At 37.0% G+C, this 16,763-nt stretch overlaps 2 protein-coding genes and 2 long non-coding RNA genes across 7 annotated transcripts; 3 read left to right on the top strand and 1 right to left on the bottom strand.

Moving 5' to 3' along the window:
- Positions 1-3,506: 3,506 nt before the first annotated feature.
- LOC122547205 lies at positions 3,507-6,773 on the top strand. The gene is made up of 3 exons (XR_006310918.1): positions 3,507-4,185; positions 5,445-5,662; positions 6,629-6,773. It is a non-coding gene; the product is annotated as an uncharacterized LOC122547205 (long non-coding RNA).
- A 282-nt stretch (positions 6,774-7,055) lies between these two features.
- On the top strand, positions 7,056-8,149 carry LOC122547202 (putative nucleotidyltransferase MAB21L1). The gene has a single exon (XM_043685821.1). The coding sequence runs from the start codon at positions 7,070-7,072 to the stop codon at positions 8,147-8,149; it is 1,080 nt and encodes a 359-aa protein (XP_043541756.1). The 5' UTR covers positions 7,056-7,069.
- Positions 8,150-8,163: 14 nt separating this feature from the next.
- On the bottom strand, positions 8,164-16,213 carry LOC122547203 (neurobeachin-like). Of its 2 annotated transcripts, XM_043685822.1 has the most exons (4): positions 16,111-16,213; positions 15,334-15,477; positions 11,490-11,626; positions 8,164-8,311 (listed from the first exon to the last, which is right to left on the bottom strand). In XM_043685822.1, the coding sequence occupies exons 2-4, from the start codon at positions 15,458-15,460 to the stop codon at positions 8,198-8,200; spliced, it is 378 nt and encodes a 125-aa protein (XP_043541757.1). In that variant the 5' UTR covers positions 15,461-15,477; positions 16,111-16,213; the 3' UTR covers positions 8,164-8,197. The 2 variants fall into 2 exon arrangements, 1 of the variants encoding a protein (XP_043541757.1); XR_006310914.1 differs by lacking the exons at positions 15,334-15,477; positions 16,111-16,213 and adding an exon at positions 12,105-12,370 and having other exon boundaries at positions 8,242-8,311.
- LOC122547204 lies at positions 12,382-13,901 on the top strand. Of its 3 annotated transcripts, none has more exons than XR_006310916.1 (3): positions 12,382-12,470; positions 12,901-12,998; positions 13,505-13,901. It is a non-coding gene; the product is annotated as an uncharacterized LOC122547204 (long non-coding RNA). The 3 variants fall into 3 exon arrangements; XR_006310917.1 differs by lacking the exon at positions 12,382-12,470 and adding an exon at positions 12,490-12,731; XR_006310915.1 differs by lacking the exon at positions 12,382-12,470 and adding an exon at positions 12,490-12,748.
- Positions 16,214-16,763: the final 550 nt, after the last annotated feature.

Here is a 16,763-nt window from a genome sequence, read left to right as displayed (position 1 = left end):
ACTTCCATATCCCATGAGACAATTTTAAAAAATCCTGGCTACGTCCTGTCCCATCTGCAGGGCAGATCAGCAGAGGTGGTGGCATTATCAGAGTCCCTAATATTGATACTGGACCCCATGAAGCTTCATTGAATCAGGTAAAATACGGGTAAGGAAATGCCCGAGTACGACTAACCACCCTCCCCTACCGACTTCAAACTCGCTCGGTCAATGAATTGGTTCTCCATATCAAACATCAATTGCAAAGAGGTTGTGGCAGTTGGAAGACCACACAATGTATTGGGAGTGGGCTGATTTCAATGTCCATCACCAAGATGGCTCAGTAGCTCTGGTATTGCCAGAGCTGGCTGAGTCCTAAAGGACGTAGTTGCTAGACTGGATTTGTGGCAGCTGATTAGTGAACAATGTGACTGAAAAACCTACTTGACCTCATCCTTCCTGTTACAGATGCATTAATTTCAATGTGACCACTACACAGTCCTTGAGGAGGCAAAGTCCCTTCATGTTATCATGAATATCATCAATAGTGTTTTATGGTAGGTCCACTGTGCTAAGTGTGATAGACTTCCAACAGATCTAACAATACTGGACATCCATGAGGCACTGTGAGCCATCAATAGCATTCGAATTGTATTCAACTACAATATCTAGCATCATTGCTTGGCATATTCTGGACTCTTACCAAGACCATGAAGCTGGGGGACTCCCTGGTTCAATGAAGGATTCAGAAAGCCATGCCTGAAACAGCAGCAGGCATAACGAAAACTGATTTGTCAACCTGGTGAAGCTACAACACAGGACCAGTTGTATGCTGAACTGTGGAAGCGGCATATCAAAGACACAATTAATTGATTCCACAATGAATCAGACCTCAATTCCCCTATCCTATCACATCTAGTCGTGAATGGGAGTGCACAATTAAGCAACTAACAGGAGTGGGGGTGGCGGGGGGAAAGAGACTCCACATTTATCTCCATCTTCAACACTCTGTGTGCCCAGCACAGCAGTGCAAAGTAAAGACTGAAGCAATTTCAGCTAGAAATGCAGAGTGGATGATCCAACTTGGTCTCCATCTGAGGACCCCAGCAGCAGACATCAGTCTTCAGCCAATTTGATTCAAATCACATGATGTCAAGAATTGACTGATGGCACATGACACCGCAACAGCTATGGGCACTGTCAACATTCTGCAAAAGTACCGAAGACTTGTGTTCTGGAACCAGCCACACCTCCCAGCCAAGCTATTTCTAAATAGCCATGACTTTGGCAACTACCTGGCAATGTGGAAAATTTCCCAAGTATGTCCAGTCCACAAAGCCTAATAAATGCAAATCAGAAAATTAACATTATCAATCTGCTCTGGATCATCAGTAAAATGAGGGAAGGGATCTTTGACTAAGCTATAAAATGACTCTTGCTCATCAACAACCAGTTCACTGGCTCTTAGTTTTTGTTCCGCATGGGTCACTCACCTTTTGAGCTCATTACAGTCTTGGTTAAAACTCAGAAAAAAAAGTTCAATACCAGGGGTGAGTCAAGTGACAGTCATTGAAAGCCATTTAGCACCTAACTGAGCATGGCAATGGGGAACCCAGCAAAACGGGAGTTAATGGGAATCAAGCGCTCTGCTGGTTGGAATCATAGCTGACACAAAGAAAGGTGATTGTGGTTGTTGGAGGTCTATCTTTTGTCTCAATATATCACTAAGAGAGTTCGTCAGGATCACGTCCCAGGTCTAACCATATTTATCTGCTTCATCAATGACATTCTCTATTCATAATACATTCGTTGATGCTTGTACAATGTTCAACACCATTCACTACTTCTCAGCTCTTCAAGGAATCATGTCTATATGCAACAGAATCTGAACAACATCCAGATCTGGACTGATCTGGCAAGTAACATTCGCATCAGACAAGTGCTAGGCAATAACTATCTCAAACAGGAGAAAGTCTAACCACCTCCCCCTGACAGTCAATGGCATTGCTATTGCTGGGTTAACATTGAAATGAAACAGGCATACAAATAATACAGCTACGAAGGCTAGGAATTCTGCACTGAGTAACTCATCTCATGTCTCCCCAGAGTTTGTCCACAAGATACAAGGCAGAAGTGTGGTAGAGTATTGCAGCTCCAATAACACTTCTCGAAGGTTGACACCATGAAAGTCAAAGCAACGTGCCTGACACCTCATCAACGATCTTCAACATTCACTCCCTCTATTATCAATTCACAGTGACAGCATATATATGCCATCCACAAGGCACACTGAAGCAACTCAAAGGACCCTTTAAACAGAATCTTCCAAACCTGCAACTCCTTCCACCTAGTAGAACAAGGGCAGCAGAAGAATGGCAACATCATCACCTGCAAGTTCTCCTCCATGGTGCCTAGTTCTCTGACTTAGAACTATACCCACGCTCCTTCACTGTTGTGGGTAAAAATCTTGGAACTTTCTTCGAACAATATTGTGGGTTTACCTACACCCAAGGATTGCACTAATTCAAGATGTCAGCTCAGTACAGCCTTTTCAAGGTTATTTAGGAATGGACAATAAACATTGGACTAGCCAGCAGGGCCCACAGCCTATGAACAAACTAACAACAACTCCATCACACCCTTACAACTGATATGAAATCTCAAAATTTAGAAGCAACTAACTTGTGACTTATTGAGGACTTTTGACTGTGTCTTGGTATGCATGTAACATTATAACATGTGTGTGCAACAGTTATTTTTAATTCCTGGAGAGACTAAGAGGACTTTTCGTATTTTTTTCCATGATAGATCCCAAGGAAGAGAGAACATTTCTATTTCTCCCTCATCTTTTCAGCTCTACTTTACCCTTGCAAGTGAATCATAGAATATGAATTTATATTGCTATCTATGATCTGTTGTATAAATTGCAAACCACTAGGTGCTGGGTGTGTTGATCAGATTGACCTTGCTTGCATATTACATTTAGCATCATGGAAAACTGAAAACTCCTTTGTTATGATGATAAGGATGGTGTGTGATTGCACTCTTAAACAGCAAACATTCAAATTGTGAAATAGGAATTGTTTATTTCCTTGATTGAGGGATTTTAACTTGAAATTTTGGTTCAAAGATATACTTGCATTCTTGTGCACAATATTACAAAGTCTATTATATTGTACATATATTATCTTAAAATTAAAATGATCATGAAAGGTTTTTTGAAACAGAAGACTTATTTTAAAGGTGATGGCTTGGAAATTGTTTGAAACAATCACTGTAATGATGTAATTGCTATTGGATTCAGTTCTATAATGTAATTGTCTATGATCTATGTTCCTAACCTAGAGACCAAAATTTGTATACTATAGCAAGGCAAATGGAATACAGAAAAATTTAACTTTAAGATTAACTACCATCTACACTGAGCATGTGTCCACTTTTTCATAATGATTGAGTTTGTAAGTCATTGTTTGATTTAAATTAACCAATATTTTACATTCTAAAAAGGTGGCCATGACTAAAAGAAATTTAAAAAGAAAACTCAAATCTTAAATTTTGTTTCTGTTTTTTGCTAAACTCTTTTCATATGAACTACACTACAGAACAACGGTACAAAATAAACAGTTATCGTGATTCACATAGCCAATAATCAATGCTATGACACCATTAGTGAAATAGTTCTTTGCTAACTTGTGAACTACAGCCATTTAAGACTGTTTATAACTTATATTTTAAATAATGGAGCCATTGTTAAATTCCTTTTAAAACATGTTAGCAATGTATCTTGGTGATTTATTGCAAGTTATATTGTATTAGATTCAATCTGAAATGTAATTCAGGTCTAATTCACAGTGATTCCACAGACAAGGTAACTTATCCTGCAAAAGTCATTTCTGGTTTGATTCATTAAAGTGCTTTAAAAATTGCAAGTTTATTTTTGTGGTTCTGACAGAAAATCTACAATGGAGACAGTTTTAGGCAACAGATGACCAGCTTTTTCCAATGGGAATCCCACATCTAAAATGGATATTGGACCTCGCAAAGGAAAGTAGGAAAGTAAAATGATAAATTTTTAAAAATGACTGATATAGAATAATTTAAACTGATTATTTTGACATTCTTTAATTTCGAGCTAATCAAAGGGTGACAGAATGGAAAGAGATATAGAAGGAGGAGGAATTGGGTAACAGAACATGAGGAGAATGGGTAACTTTTAATTTATATTTTAACATAGCTATCAAGCTTCCTCTGATATTTGGGCAATTTTGCTATCATGTCATTGTTCCTTAGCAATGTGTTAAAAGCTCAAATGACAGCCAGATTAGAGGGAGTGATTTTTCTCTGGATCTGTCAGCAGTGTAAGTGTTAACTAAATAAGTATGATATTAAGAGTTACAAATGCATACATCTAAATAAGGAGTCAATTTTATTTTATTTATCTGCCACTGATTAGAACAAACAAACAATGTGGAATTTAGTTTGCCTCAGTTACATGCCTGCCTTTATTTCTCATTAGAAAGCAAAATGACTAGCAACATGTTTCATCTTTCACTGCTTGGATCATTGGCTTCCAGCAAACTTAATCAAATTTTGCATTTTCCAAACCAGCTGTATTTCTCTAAGTATAGTATGATGTAATTTCATTTTTAATACAGTCTCAATACATTTGATATAGTCTCTGTGGGCTAGGAGACTAATATTAAAAGATCTATATATCTGCATATTGTGGTACACTAGCAAAATATTTGTTACATTTAAATCCCATTCACTTTCAATCATATACAGTTTTAAGGCACCAAACCAGATATTCGGGTTATATTATGTAGCACTTACTGTTTGCCATTCTAACTGTGATTGTAAAATCTATGTGCCAAGTTGTTGAAAAACAATTTTAAGAATTTACGCTACTTTCACGAAGATGACGCACATTGAAAATTCTACGTATAATTGTCAGAAAAAAAACAGGAATTCTTAGAAACTTATGCTCATCTACCACGTAATACGATCATGAGTATATTTATTTCGCATTTCGATCCATCGTTTAATGCCTTCTTCGATTCAAAAGAAAACAGGAGCAGCCAAAAAACATGATATAAAGCTTTCTCAATCTGGCCGATTCGGAGCTTGCAATCTGACTCCATTGTCAGATGTTTTATTTAATTCAGAATCTAACAGTTAATTAAGAACGATCAAGATCGTCTCGATATGAAATGTAGATAGCTGTGCTATCATGCGCCAGCACAACGTTTGTAAGAAAATATGATTTCACATCGAACGATATCCAATTTAAAAAAAAACCGACAAACGTTACAAAAAACTGCTCCAACTCCAATTGATACTAAATCGGCTGTTCTCTTTCAAATATTCAACTTAATTAAATAACGTACTGATTTTGTAATGAAAGAAACGCCGACTATGATTAGGTTTTCATACACGTTAACTTGAAATCTATTTAATCTACACAGGTAATCAAAAATGAACTTCGTATCTTGAAACTGTCCTTTCACATAAGGAAGTGTTAATAAGCAAACCACGTTTGTAAACGACATGATGTATGTGCCTTCATTTTAAGCAGCGCCAACATTGAAAGGGTTTTGCCAAGCAGCTCCACCAATGATTTTGGTGAGCTGACCTACAATTCAGGAATTCTAGCTCAGTTCGTGGTCAATCTACGTCAATTATGGTGAGTTATCAACATGCATTCATCTGCTATACTTCTCGCCACAACGAACTAAACAGGTTGTTAACTTTGCTTTACAAAAAGTGACATATCCTGTAATGCAGTCCCATTTTGTGGTACGTAATTATCTCCTTTTATCATACCGTTAGCAGCCTCTAATTGCGAGCAATGACAGTCACGGTTTACAATGCACTAAACAGCAAATATCCAATTGCAAGAGCTCCAGAAAACGGCATCGCTTAAAAGAAAAATAGACCATTTGTAAATCTGAAAGATGAAATAATGATTTGAAACTTCTGCACAAATAATAACAAACTATTCACCAAAATGCACAATAAACCCATGGTACTTCGCTGACAGATTTCAAAGTTTTTTTTATTTCAGATCAGTTTTCCGGGAGACTGATGGGCTAATGTTCCTTTAAAGCGGTTTTAAGACCGTAACCTTTTAATGCTTTAAAAGTAATGTTTCATAGCCCATTTTTATTAAAATAAATGCCGTTTATTAACCAAACTGTTCGTTGCAAATAAAGAAACGTTTGACTATGAGACGTCACTAAAATGAAGCACAAGATTGTTGAGCTGAGACCTTCCGAAGACTGGCTTGGGGATGTTATCTGACAATCAAATAAAGGGCTTCGCTGAAACCGACTTTCTTCTTTGAAAGTGACGAAAACCTACAGCCAAAACAAGCCATTAACACCTGCCTATACAAACACCTCATAATTGTAAACACTGCCTAAACTAGTAAAACGAGAGGGCTAATAGATCAGCTGGCTATCAAATACAGCATTTATTTGTATATTACCGAACAGCTTCTCTGTCCAACAATATCCACAACATACACAAAAATCAAGTATTCCTCTGACAATCCGATTGCGCTTTTTTTTGGACATTCCCCCTTCGTCTCAGGCAGCCACTTGGAGTTTCTTTATAAATGCTAGGATTAATTAGCTCTATTTAATGGCAGGCAATGACGAGCCCAAGAGCGATTGGATGCCGACGCCCGGCCCTGCCTTATATTTTACACTCCACAGAGCATCTGTGCTCCTCCAAACTGATCAGCAGCTTCAGAAGCACAGGCTGGAATACACTTGATCTGCTTCTTGACAACTTAGAGAGAGAGAGAGAGAGAACACGAACGCGCAAGGAAGCGAAAGAGAAAAACAAACAAACGAGAAGTTGCTGCTAATATTGCAGTGTTCAGTGTCTACTATCGCTGCCATCCAGATTTTATTATGAACGCTACCCTTTGAGATTAACACTGATCCAAGTGTCATTTTTTTTAATTGCAGCACTTATTTTTATTGCTGAGTTTATTTCTCTGAAGTTGGCGCCTGTAAAACCGGCCGCATTGGATCCGTCAGCCTATTGCGAGACTCCGGTGTACAACCCGGATCTCTGCCCCAATATGATAGCTGCCCAAGCCAAACTAGTCTACCATCTAAACAAGTACTATAATGAGAAATGTCAAGCTCGGAAGGCCGCTATAGCCAAGACCATCAGAGAAGTATGCAAAGTGGTGTCAGACGTACTCAAGGAAGTGGAAGTGCAGGAGCCCCGGTTTATCAGCTCTCTCAACGAGATCGACAGCCGCTTCGAAGGGTTGGAGGTAATTTCACCTACCGAGTTCGAGGTGGTCCTCTACCTAAACCAGATGGGAGTATTCAACTTCGTGGACGACGGCTCCTTACCTGGCTGCGCCGTGCTAAAGCTAAGCGACGGTCGCAAGAGGAGTATGTCTCTGTGGGTGGAATTCATTACGGCTTCGGGATATCTCTCAGCGCGTAAGATCCGCTCCAGGTTTCAAACACTGGTGGCTCAGGCTGTGGACAAATGTAGTTACCGAGACGTGGTGAAGATGGTGGCTGATACCAGTGAGGTGAAACTCCGGATCAGGGACCGATACATCGTGCAGATCACTCCCGCTTTCAAGTGTACTGGGATTTGGCCGAGGAGCGCGGCACACTGGCCATTGCCTCATATCCCCTGGCCTGGACCGAACCGGGTGGCGGAGGTCAAGGCCGAGGGATTCAACCTGCTCTCCAAAGAGTGTTATTCCCTTTCCGGCAAACAGAGCTCAGCAGAGAGCGATGCTTGGGTTTTACAGTTTGCCGAGGCCGAGAACAGGCTTCTGCTCGGGGGCTGTCGGAAGAAATGCCTATCCGTTCTCAAAACTTTACGCGACCGGCACCTTGAACTGCCTGGACAGCCTCTCAATAACTACCATATGAAAACTCTGGTTTCCTATGAATGTGAGAAACATCCCAGGGAATCCGACTGGGACGAGTCATGTTTGGGAGATCGCCTAAACGGGATCTTACTGCAGCTCATCTCCTGCCTTCAGTGTCGCAGATGTCCACATTATTTCTTACCCAATCTAGATTTATTTCAGGGCAAACCACATACCGCTTTGGAAAATGCAGCAAAACAAACCTGGCGCCTCGCGAGGGAGATACTCACCAATCCCAAAAGCTTAGAAAAACTTTGAAAGTGAACGCTTACAATATTTAATAAGTGGTTTTTATTTTGTTACATATTAAAACTTGCATTTGTCGTTCAGTTGTGGCTGTTGATGTTTTGTGTACCGTGAATTCTTAGACGAACAAGCTGACTGGTTCCATCTTTTTGGATACTGCTGGACATGTTTTTGCTAGAAGAAGACATTACCATCAAGGTATTTGTAGATAAATATAATTGAAATTTATTGCTATCTGATCTGTCGAATGCAAAAGTTTACATTCTGGCGACAGTAGTCGTTTCAGATTTTTGCTTGTTCATTCCTTTATTACTCATTCCAACATTACTTGAATTGTTATTTAAACTATATCCAAATGGAAATCTGAACGTTGCGTATACATAATGCTTGAATATCGAATACTGGAGAAAATACTGAAAATATGCACTTGGAAGACACTGGATTAGAACATTTTGTGACAAAGAACATTTTGAAATTCCTGTTGCTGAAAATATTTAATTTGAAATTAATAAAAGCAATCATCAAAATTCTCACTGCTTGCAGTTTGTAATTAATTACTTAAAAGTCAAATATTCTGTAATTGAAGTCAAAGACTAATCACTTTTGCCAGTCTCGATAATATTTACAACAATGCAAACATAGGTTAATTAATTTTTTTAAATCGCCGAATGACAAAAGGTACAAAATGCCACAAACCAGTATAAATACCCTGTAGAAACGTAGTTATTGTTTTGAGATCGATAACATAAAACAAATACTATAGTTTTAAGAAATTGTTATAAATGCACGTATAAACAAAATTAGGAATTAACATAATCGGGTTATGTTTATGGAAATACTCTTTGGAAGAGGCATGACAAGCAATGGATTTTCACAAAAACACGTACATTTTATTTTATCAAAACCTATTATTGCATTTAAATTGTACTGGAATTTATTGTTTAGTCAAGCAATTTAGAATAAGGCGTAGACAAGTCTGGACATCATACTCAATTTGTACAATCTTCAATTTATTCATTAAATAATGAGGGAGCTGACTTAAACGGGCGTTTAACATGTTTACATATGAAACCTTATGGCGAATATTTTAACATCAAAGGGCAGCAAACTTGTCAACATACTGGTGTATTTTTGTTGTCTCAGTGTATTTTAAATGTCCGGATATTAGTATTGAATGAGTGCCGTAAAACCGCTTAATCTTTTCTGGATATTCTGGGCTCTCAGCTTTACGAAAAATACATTGGAAATACAAACTCCGAATGCAGAACATGAACAGACATACTAAGACGAGTCGAAGAAAACAGTATTGTCTTAATGTAAACTGCAGACTATTTCGCATCTGTATCAAAATTGCTCCCATCCTATTAAAAATAAACTTGCAAAGAAACTGATTAGGATTTTATGGAATTTGAGCAATGAGCATATGCAATAGGCCCTTTTTCAAATATTCAAAACTATAAATATATACCCATATATTTTAGACGAATTTTCGCTAATAAGGAATCTTTATGCAACACGTCATTAGCCCCTTATGAAACTATAAGTTGTTCTATCAAGTTAACTTTCTTGTAATACCCAGATAAGCATACCCCTGTAACAATTGCTTCAAAATAAAGACAACTACCGCAGTTAATTACTACGTTTTCATGCAAGAACGGAAAGAAAATACAATGCTGGTAATACGCAGACGAAGATGAAATGAACTGATTTCTCAACACCGATTAGACTTTCTCAATGTAAATGCAAATTGCAACCAAATCAAACCAATATAATAACTATAACATGGATAAAGAAACGAAAAGACATAGTAAAAATTATAGCATTAATAAGTGCCCGTCACTAAGTCCGAAAGTTAGTGGGTGAAATAAACCCAAATTGTCCTGCTATGCGTTACTTTGTGTACACCATGGTGAAAACAAGTATATGACATTTGGGAACAAACCATTAGTATTCTTTGCTGATTAACTTAAGCTGTGTTATTATTTGAATGTTGAGGGTTTTGTCCAGATTTGCTGCTGGGTGTTTCATGAATAGCTCGGCATATTATAAGCGTAAATCAAGTTTATGGGAACAGGATAAAATCGCGATAGAGAGGTCAAGCTAAGCGTTAAAAAGAAAGTCCATAAGAGATGGTTATATTTATTTAATTATACTTAGATATTAGTTTCAAAATGTTATACCAACCTAAACTTATAAATCTTAACTAAGTCAAATACCAACTACCGCTATGTCCATTTGGTCCTCGCAACTTTGTTTAGGATACTGCAACATTGTAAATATTTGAACTGCTAGACAACAGCTGCAATAAAACGGGGCCAAGGCCTAAATATCGTGGTTTGAAAAAGCCATCAACATTTTGTGGGCCCGGATAGACTAGGTTAAAGATCAACTCCCGTCTTTAGTCCTGCCAGTTTTATTCATTTAAACCTCATCAAAACGTATCGGCTACTTTAAATAAACGAGTCTCAAGAGATGCAGATATCAAACACTTTTTGACGTCTGTTTGTTGTACTGAATATCACGTACACTGACACGCATGCAGAACTTCGAGAATATTTTGAAAGGGGACTCGAACACGTGATCAATACATACAACGATATAATTTAAAGTGAGAATACCTTCAGTATTACATTTTACAATATGATCCCACTGGTCTCTACATAACATGGATTTATTACTACAGCCCAAGGCACACAACTGTGAAACCGACTCGGCCACAAACGTTGTTTATAGGCAAAGTTATTTTTTAAGATGTGAATCTGACATGGCTGCAAGATGCGGGTCGATCAATTTTATTGAACATAAATATTAGTTAGGCCGAGTTTCTTCGGTCAACACGTATAATATTAATGGGACAGAAATAAAATAGGGAGAACTTTTCTTTAAAAATTACACCTTACAGTGAGATTTTCAGAAATGCACAACTATTGGAATTAGCACAAATCGCAAAATACTCGTTTTCCTTTTCTGTTTCGAAGTATGCCCTTTTATTCAACTAAGATTACAGAAATATTTCTTAGCAATTCTAATCTTATAACGAAAATTGAGGTAATTGTAGATCATTTATAGTATTTTCCTAAACGCGCTAACAATATAAGACTAGTACAAAAATGACTTCCTGTAATTCAATGTAATTTATCAAAACGTCATTTTATATGAGCAAAAAAAAACATGGATTTCAGTAATATTTCTGTAAATTGTACTTGAAGTTTTCAAAGTCAGTATTCTTTCCATGCATGAATATTGTACTTCACTATTTAGTAAAAGTGTAATTGAATATGATAGAGGAATGCGACTTAACTACATATACACACACGATAGTTTTGATGTAAACAGATAAAAAATAACTTACTTTTGGGTCGATTTTTTTAAACCCTTGGTCATCCTCGTCTACTTCAAAATAGATTTCTGTAGTGGTGATAGACAAGGTTCCTTTAGCAACGACTACTGGTGCGATTAACTGAGCTGGAGTACTTAGGACAACAGGCCCTGCAAGTGAATATGCAAATTTTTATTTTGTAGATTTTAGCGGGCAACATTATTCCAAACACACAGGCCATTTTCAATGTAATATTTTGACGAAATCGATTTACCGCAATCACTTCGGAAAACTCTTAATGCACTGTGCACTAATATTCACATTTAATCATGGACTTAATGGAACATTACTTAGCAAGCACAGTATTATTATGAATGCACATAAACTAAAAAAAAAACTTATTGATACTTCCTGAGATATCACTATGACAGCTCATTAGATAACTGTACGTGTATGGATTTTCTGAGCAAGATCTTCAAACATATCAGTTCCACAATACATTTCATTGATTTGAACGCCCTTTATAGATTAACTTTGAAATAACGTGGAAAAATAGAACCCATCGTTTTTATACGTCCCAAAAATCTCAAAACGCACTGCACAGTATAGAAAACAAATCAACATTTGTATTACACAGAACGCGCTTACACGTTAGTAAAATGCGTTGCTAGTTTTCAAATAACATCTTCAAATATTTTGATCACTGAAAATGGAATGATACATAGGGTCTATTTCGGCGTTTACTCTACAATCTAAATACATCTAAAGTTTTCTTGGGACATTTCTGATCTCAGTCAGCTGACCATCATCACGTGAAATACCATCATCAGGATGCTGAGTACTGTCGTCTCCATATTATAAATTTCTGCCACAACTAGCCGAACTCCAAATCTTTACAGTTGGTATATTCTATCGATCACTACACTGAACTGCTCCTTTAATCTCTCATCAATCTTAATCTGGGTTGCTCAACCAATTATGTTCGATATTGTTGCAAGATTACAAGTGGATTTGGTGTGTATTCCCAAAGCTCCCCTCTTTTGTGCTCGGAGAAAGCACCGCACGAAGCTCTTGGTTTTAGATCTCCCAGAAGAGATGTTTACTAATTCAGATAAAATGTTGAGAATTTATCGATGTTCGTTTCTTTTCGAAGGGAGGGCGCTTTCCAAAACACTAAATACATAGGATAGAACCTTAACTGCAGAACATTTGGAGAGGATATAAACATTGTACAGTTGCCTGGAGGGAATTAGAGGAAGACTGGGACAATTTGAGGTTAATCCAGTACAGCGGTAAAAAAGGGATTACGTTTTAATCTCTCATGGGATAGTGGCTTCATAATTAGGATCCAATATTAAAATGTTTGCATAAAACAGTACTCAAATAAGCACACACTCAAACATCTGAGACTGAATCAACTATGAAACTGTTTTTGTTTGTTTAGATATCGCCGGGAGTAAAACAGTCTGCTATCAGAATTTAATTTGAACGAAGTTGGAGATACCGTCGAATGGGACCTGTTCTGGCCTGATTTTACGAAAGGTTAATTCCTTAAAATGTGTATGGCAACTGTCTTTTTGCAGTTGGTCTCTGTAAATGTTTTCTGTCCTTTTTACAGAAATACAGTCTAGCTGTTTTTATTTGAATGGTTTCAAAGCTACAGTTCATATTAATGGTCAGCTCACATTAATGGACTGAATGTATACTTTGTTTATTGCACAATGTATATTCCAGTCATATTTAAAAGATAAGCTGCTAAAACATCCACTTTGTGACCACGTGTAATTAGTTAGTATGTAATTCGTATGTAATTAGTTAGTTGACATGCAAATTTACTTCAATCTCAGTAACACCCACGAAATAGACGTTGATGTGAGGCTCAATATTTAAAATCGAAATTTAAATGGAAATTAACGTTTACATCCATTCAAAATAAAAACTAGATTATAACAACATGTAATGTTTACCGTCGATTACATAGCACTGCAGCAGGGGAATTCTTGGTTTGATACTTGACCAATATCACTATTTGTCTGTGAAATTCGTAGATAAACGACGGGATGGGCACATGGAAGAATAAGATGGAGATGACAAGTATTGACAACTCGGGATTTAGGTAACGTGGAGCGACTAACAAAGAAAAGAAATAGTGGGAAAAGCTAGAGGTTTATCTGATTTCGGATTATATTTAGAAGTACACAAAAACGTGTTGAAATCGGGAAAGGTCGAAGTAAATATCGTGACATTTGGATAGGCAATGCAAACATTGAGATCCATCCGAGAAGAGCAAAGACGTAGTCACGCAACAAGGAAAATGACAGAAACCCAAACCTATAGATTATTCGGCAAAACAGATCACTCAAGCTAGAAGCCGAGACACATGCGGGAAGAGATACCAGAGGAGAACAAAAAAAATCTTTGGTCTGCGGCTTTCATGCTGGTCTACAATGAGGAGGGTAAAAATGCAGGAGAGGAAAACCCCGCCCCTGTGAAAACGTAGAGAACAGAGAAAACCAATAACCTGATTCACATGTGTCTTCCCGGGTATGCAACAGATGAATTATCAAAACAAAAAGACTATGATATGGCGAGTTGAACATTCGCCCAACAGAAAATATTTGGTGCACCGAAAGAAATAAAATGTAATTCACAGGCAAGTTTCACTGTGAACTGAAACTAGTCTAGTGCGTTTAAACTCTGAAAACTAGTTATAGTAAAAACATCTGAGTAGAATTTAAACATTTTGTTTGTACTTTTGATATTTTATATCCATCATTCCTTTGACAATATGCACAGAATATAACTGACACATTAAATCACTTGGTATTAGTAATGAGGCTTGCCTGGTATTCTAAATCGAATTAGGCTACAATTAAGCACAACATGTCGTTTAATTTTACTGTTTGTTTTGAATTTGTTTAATAAAAACAAGTTTAATGATGATGAAAAATCAGTTGAAACAACTATTAGTAGATCAATTTTCTCAGCCAAATAGTAACATTAGGAAATATATTTGGTTAAACAAATAGCAATACAATCACTTGTGGATGTTAATCTTCTGAAAAAAAAAGTGTTAGCAATTTACTGCGATATTAGCTTTTACACTTCATTATTAGGTCACATTTCAATTTAGAGATTTTGTAAAGCAAATGCAAGTGAATAAAGTGCCTCCTTTAGAGGTTTGATGTAGTAAACTTGTGACTTGCCTCTGGAAAGAAAGACTCGCAGACAAAAAAGCGCTGGAATAAATGTGAACAAAATGTAATTTTTAAAGGGATAGTAATGCAAATTGCAATCAACCCACAGAAGCTAGGACGATCCATCTGTATTGAATATAACAATAACTACACGACATTTACTTCAGAAGTATACGATATTCTAAACAGGCCTATTTAAACCCTATAATTTATTAACTGAAAACAATATATAATTACTTTCAGAAAAAGAAAGGGTTTCAATCAATTCACAACATTAACATTTACACAAATGATTAACGTTATATTTTCCACCTTTCACATTACTCGGTAAGCAGTGCGTATCTGTTTTCTAAGCTTCCTAGTTTTCAAAACTATAGGATTATATTCTATTGTCATATCATAGCAATGCATCTTCAGAAACTAAACGAACAATGTAATAATGGTTAATGTGCCAGCATTTGTATTGATCTTGTTGGAGTTTCGGAAATTGGCAGGTCGCCTTTTCAGTCTGGTGGAGGCTATTCTGCAGCAAAACATGAACCTCTCCCTGAACTATCCATTTCTTTCACTGTATTGACGAGGTTCCGTTTGCACGTAGAATTTTATGGTATATACAGTAGGGGAATGTTCTTAATTTTAATAGACAGGGCATCTCATCCTCTTTCTCTACCGGTGATTACCTGCCAGATTGTCGATCTCTTTTTCTTGTAATAGACTGACAGTATCGTCATCGCCCTCTAACATTAGCTCGGTTTCCGCATTCTGATTCACAATTGCCTGGGTCCGGAAAGTTTTCTTCGACTTCATAACATCCTCCTCTGCTCCTGCAAAAGGAATCATATTTTGAAAGAACTCCTCCTCATACGCATACCTGTTAATTTCCTCTTTTAACAGAGGTATTCAATAATTTACATACATCTGTTAAAAACATGTTTCCTTTGTTTTGTAGAACCAAGACGAGTGTCTTAAACTTTTGAATGTTTTTTTTGAAAATACTTAGTTTCCGATTGTGGACTCCACATTAGAGCGTTAGAATACAATTGCAATTCGTAAAACAAGCAACTGTACCGCGTTTCTGGTTCCGACTTACATAATATACCTGCATGTATATATAAACAAACTATGTACAAGAACACTAACATTGTGTTCAAAATATCTTAATAAGAGTACTGCATGACCAATCCATCATATGTTGAGACAAGTTTTACATTTGTTTAAAATTCCCTTTGACATTTTATAGATGCATGAAAGGATATCCACGTAAACCTGGTTAATAACATTTATAACGAGTTTAATTTTAAGACATTTCGGGAGAAGAGTCAAATTCGACTTCAAACGTTAACTCCGTTCCTCTCTCCACAGACGCTGGTAGATCTGCTGAATTTGTCCAGCACGTTCTGCCTTCATTTCAGATTCCTAGCGTCTGCAATATTTTGATTTTATTATTAAGCACTCACCTTGGGGTTTATCAAAGAACGTGTTACGTTCAAAATAAAATTGTATATCATGTTAGTTAGTTGATTCCTTAGAGTGAGACAGAGGGGCATGGTTCAGGTCGAAGTTATGGGGATTCAGCATGGCTCTGAGCTTTTGAAATTACGTTTTCATGTGTCAATCACAATCCAGAAAAGGTGGACAGAGACACAAAGTTGTATTTGAACTGGAAAGAACTGGAAAGAACTGAATGGTAAGGAATGCCAAACATATTAGTAATCAGCTTTGGAATCAAGGTGGATAGTTAATATTTTGTTCGAACAGAAATTATCTTATCTTCAAGCTACTTTGGAAATTGCAACGTCTTGCTACAATTTATTTCTGAGCTCCACCTTGTGGATAAAAATATCTGGAGTCTACCATGTAACTGATGTTTCGTCTTATGAAAGCGTCCAATTACATATTTTTCCCCCAGTAGGTTCCACTCTCTACTTATAGATACACGAGGATAGGAGATTTGGCGTCAATGGTATGGGCGGCACAGATTTCGCGCCAATGTCGAATCCCTGGAACACAACAAAATCATTGGCACAGGGGTTCATTTTATTTGCAGTGTTCAAAATAAAGTGTTGTATTATGAAGTACTGCAGGAAAACAACACTTGTTCAATACAGAA

Source organism: Chiloscyllium plagiosum, unplaced genomic scaffold (assembly GCF_004010195.1).
Source record: "Chiloscyllium plagiosum isolate BGI_BamShark_2017 unplaced genomic scaffold, ASM401019v2 scaf_15532, whole genome shotgun sequence".
NCBI lineage: Eukaryota > Metazoa > Chordata > Chondrichthyes > Orectolobiformes > Hemiscylliidae > Chiloscyllium > Chiloscyllium plagiosum.
Note: the sequence above shows the minus strand (reverse complement) of the source record. Positions and strands in the feature narration are given on the sequence as shown.

Excerpts from the sequence above, each read along its gene's own strand:
- LOC122547203 (XM_043685822.1), bottom strand. The coding sequence starts at position 15,460 with ATGAAGTCGAAGAAAACTTTCCGGACCCAGGCAATTGTGAATCAGAAT. Across the intron at positions 11,627-15,333 it reads AGAGATCGACAATCTGGCAG|GGCCTGTTGTCCTAAGTACT; the intron begins GTAATCACCGGT and ends ATTCACTTGCAG. Across the intron at positions 8,312-11,489 it reads TTAAAAAAATCGACCCAAAA|CAAAAACATGTCCAGCAGTA; the intron begins GTAAGTTATTTT and ends GTCTTCTTCTAG.
- LOC122547202 (XM_043685821.1), top strand. The coding sequence starts at position 7,070 with ATGATAGCTGCCCAAGCCAAACTAGTCTACCATCTAAACAAGTACTAT.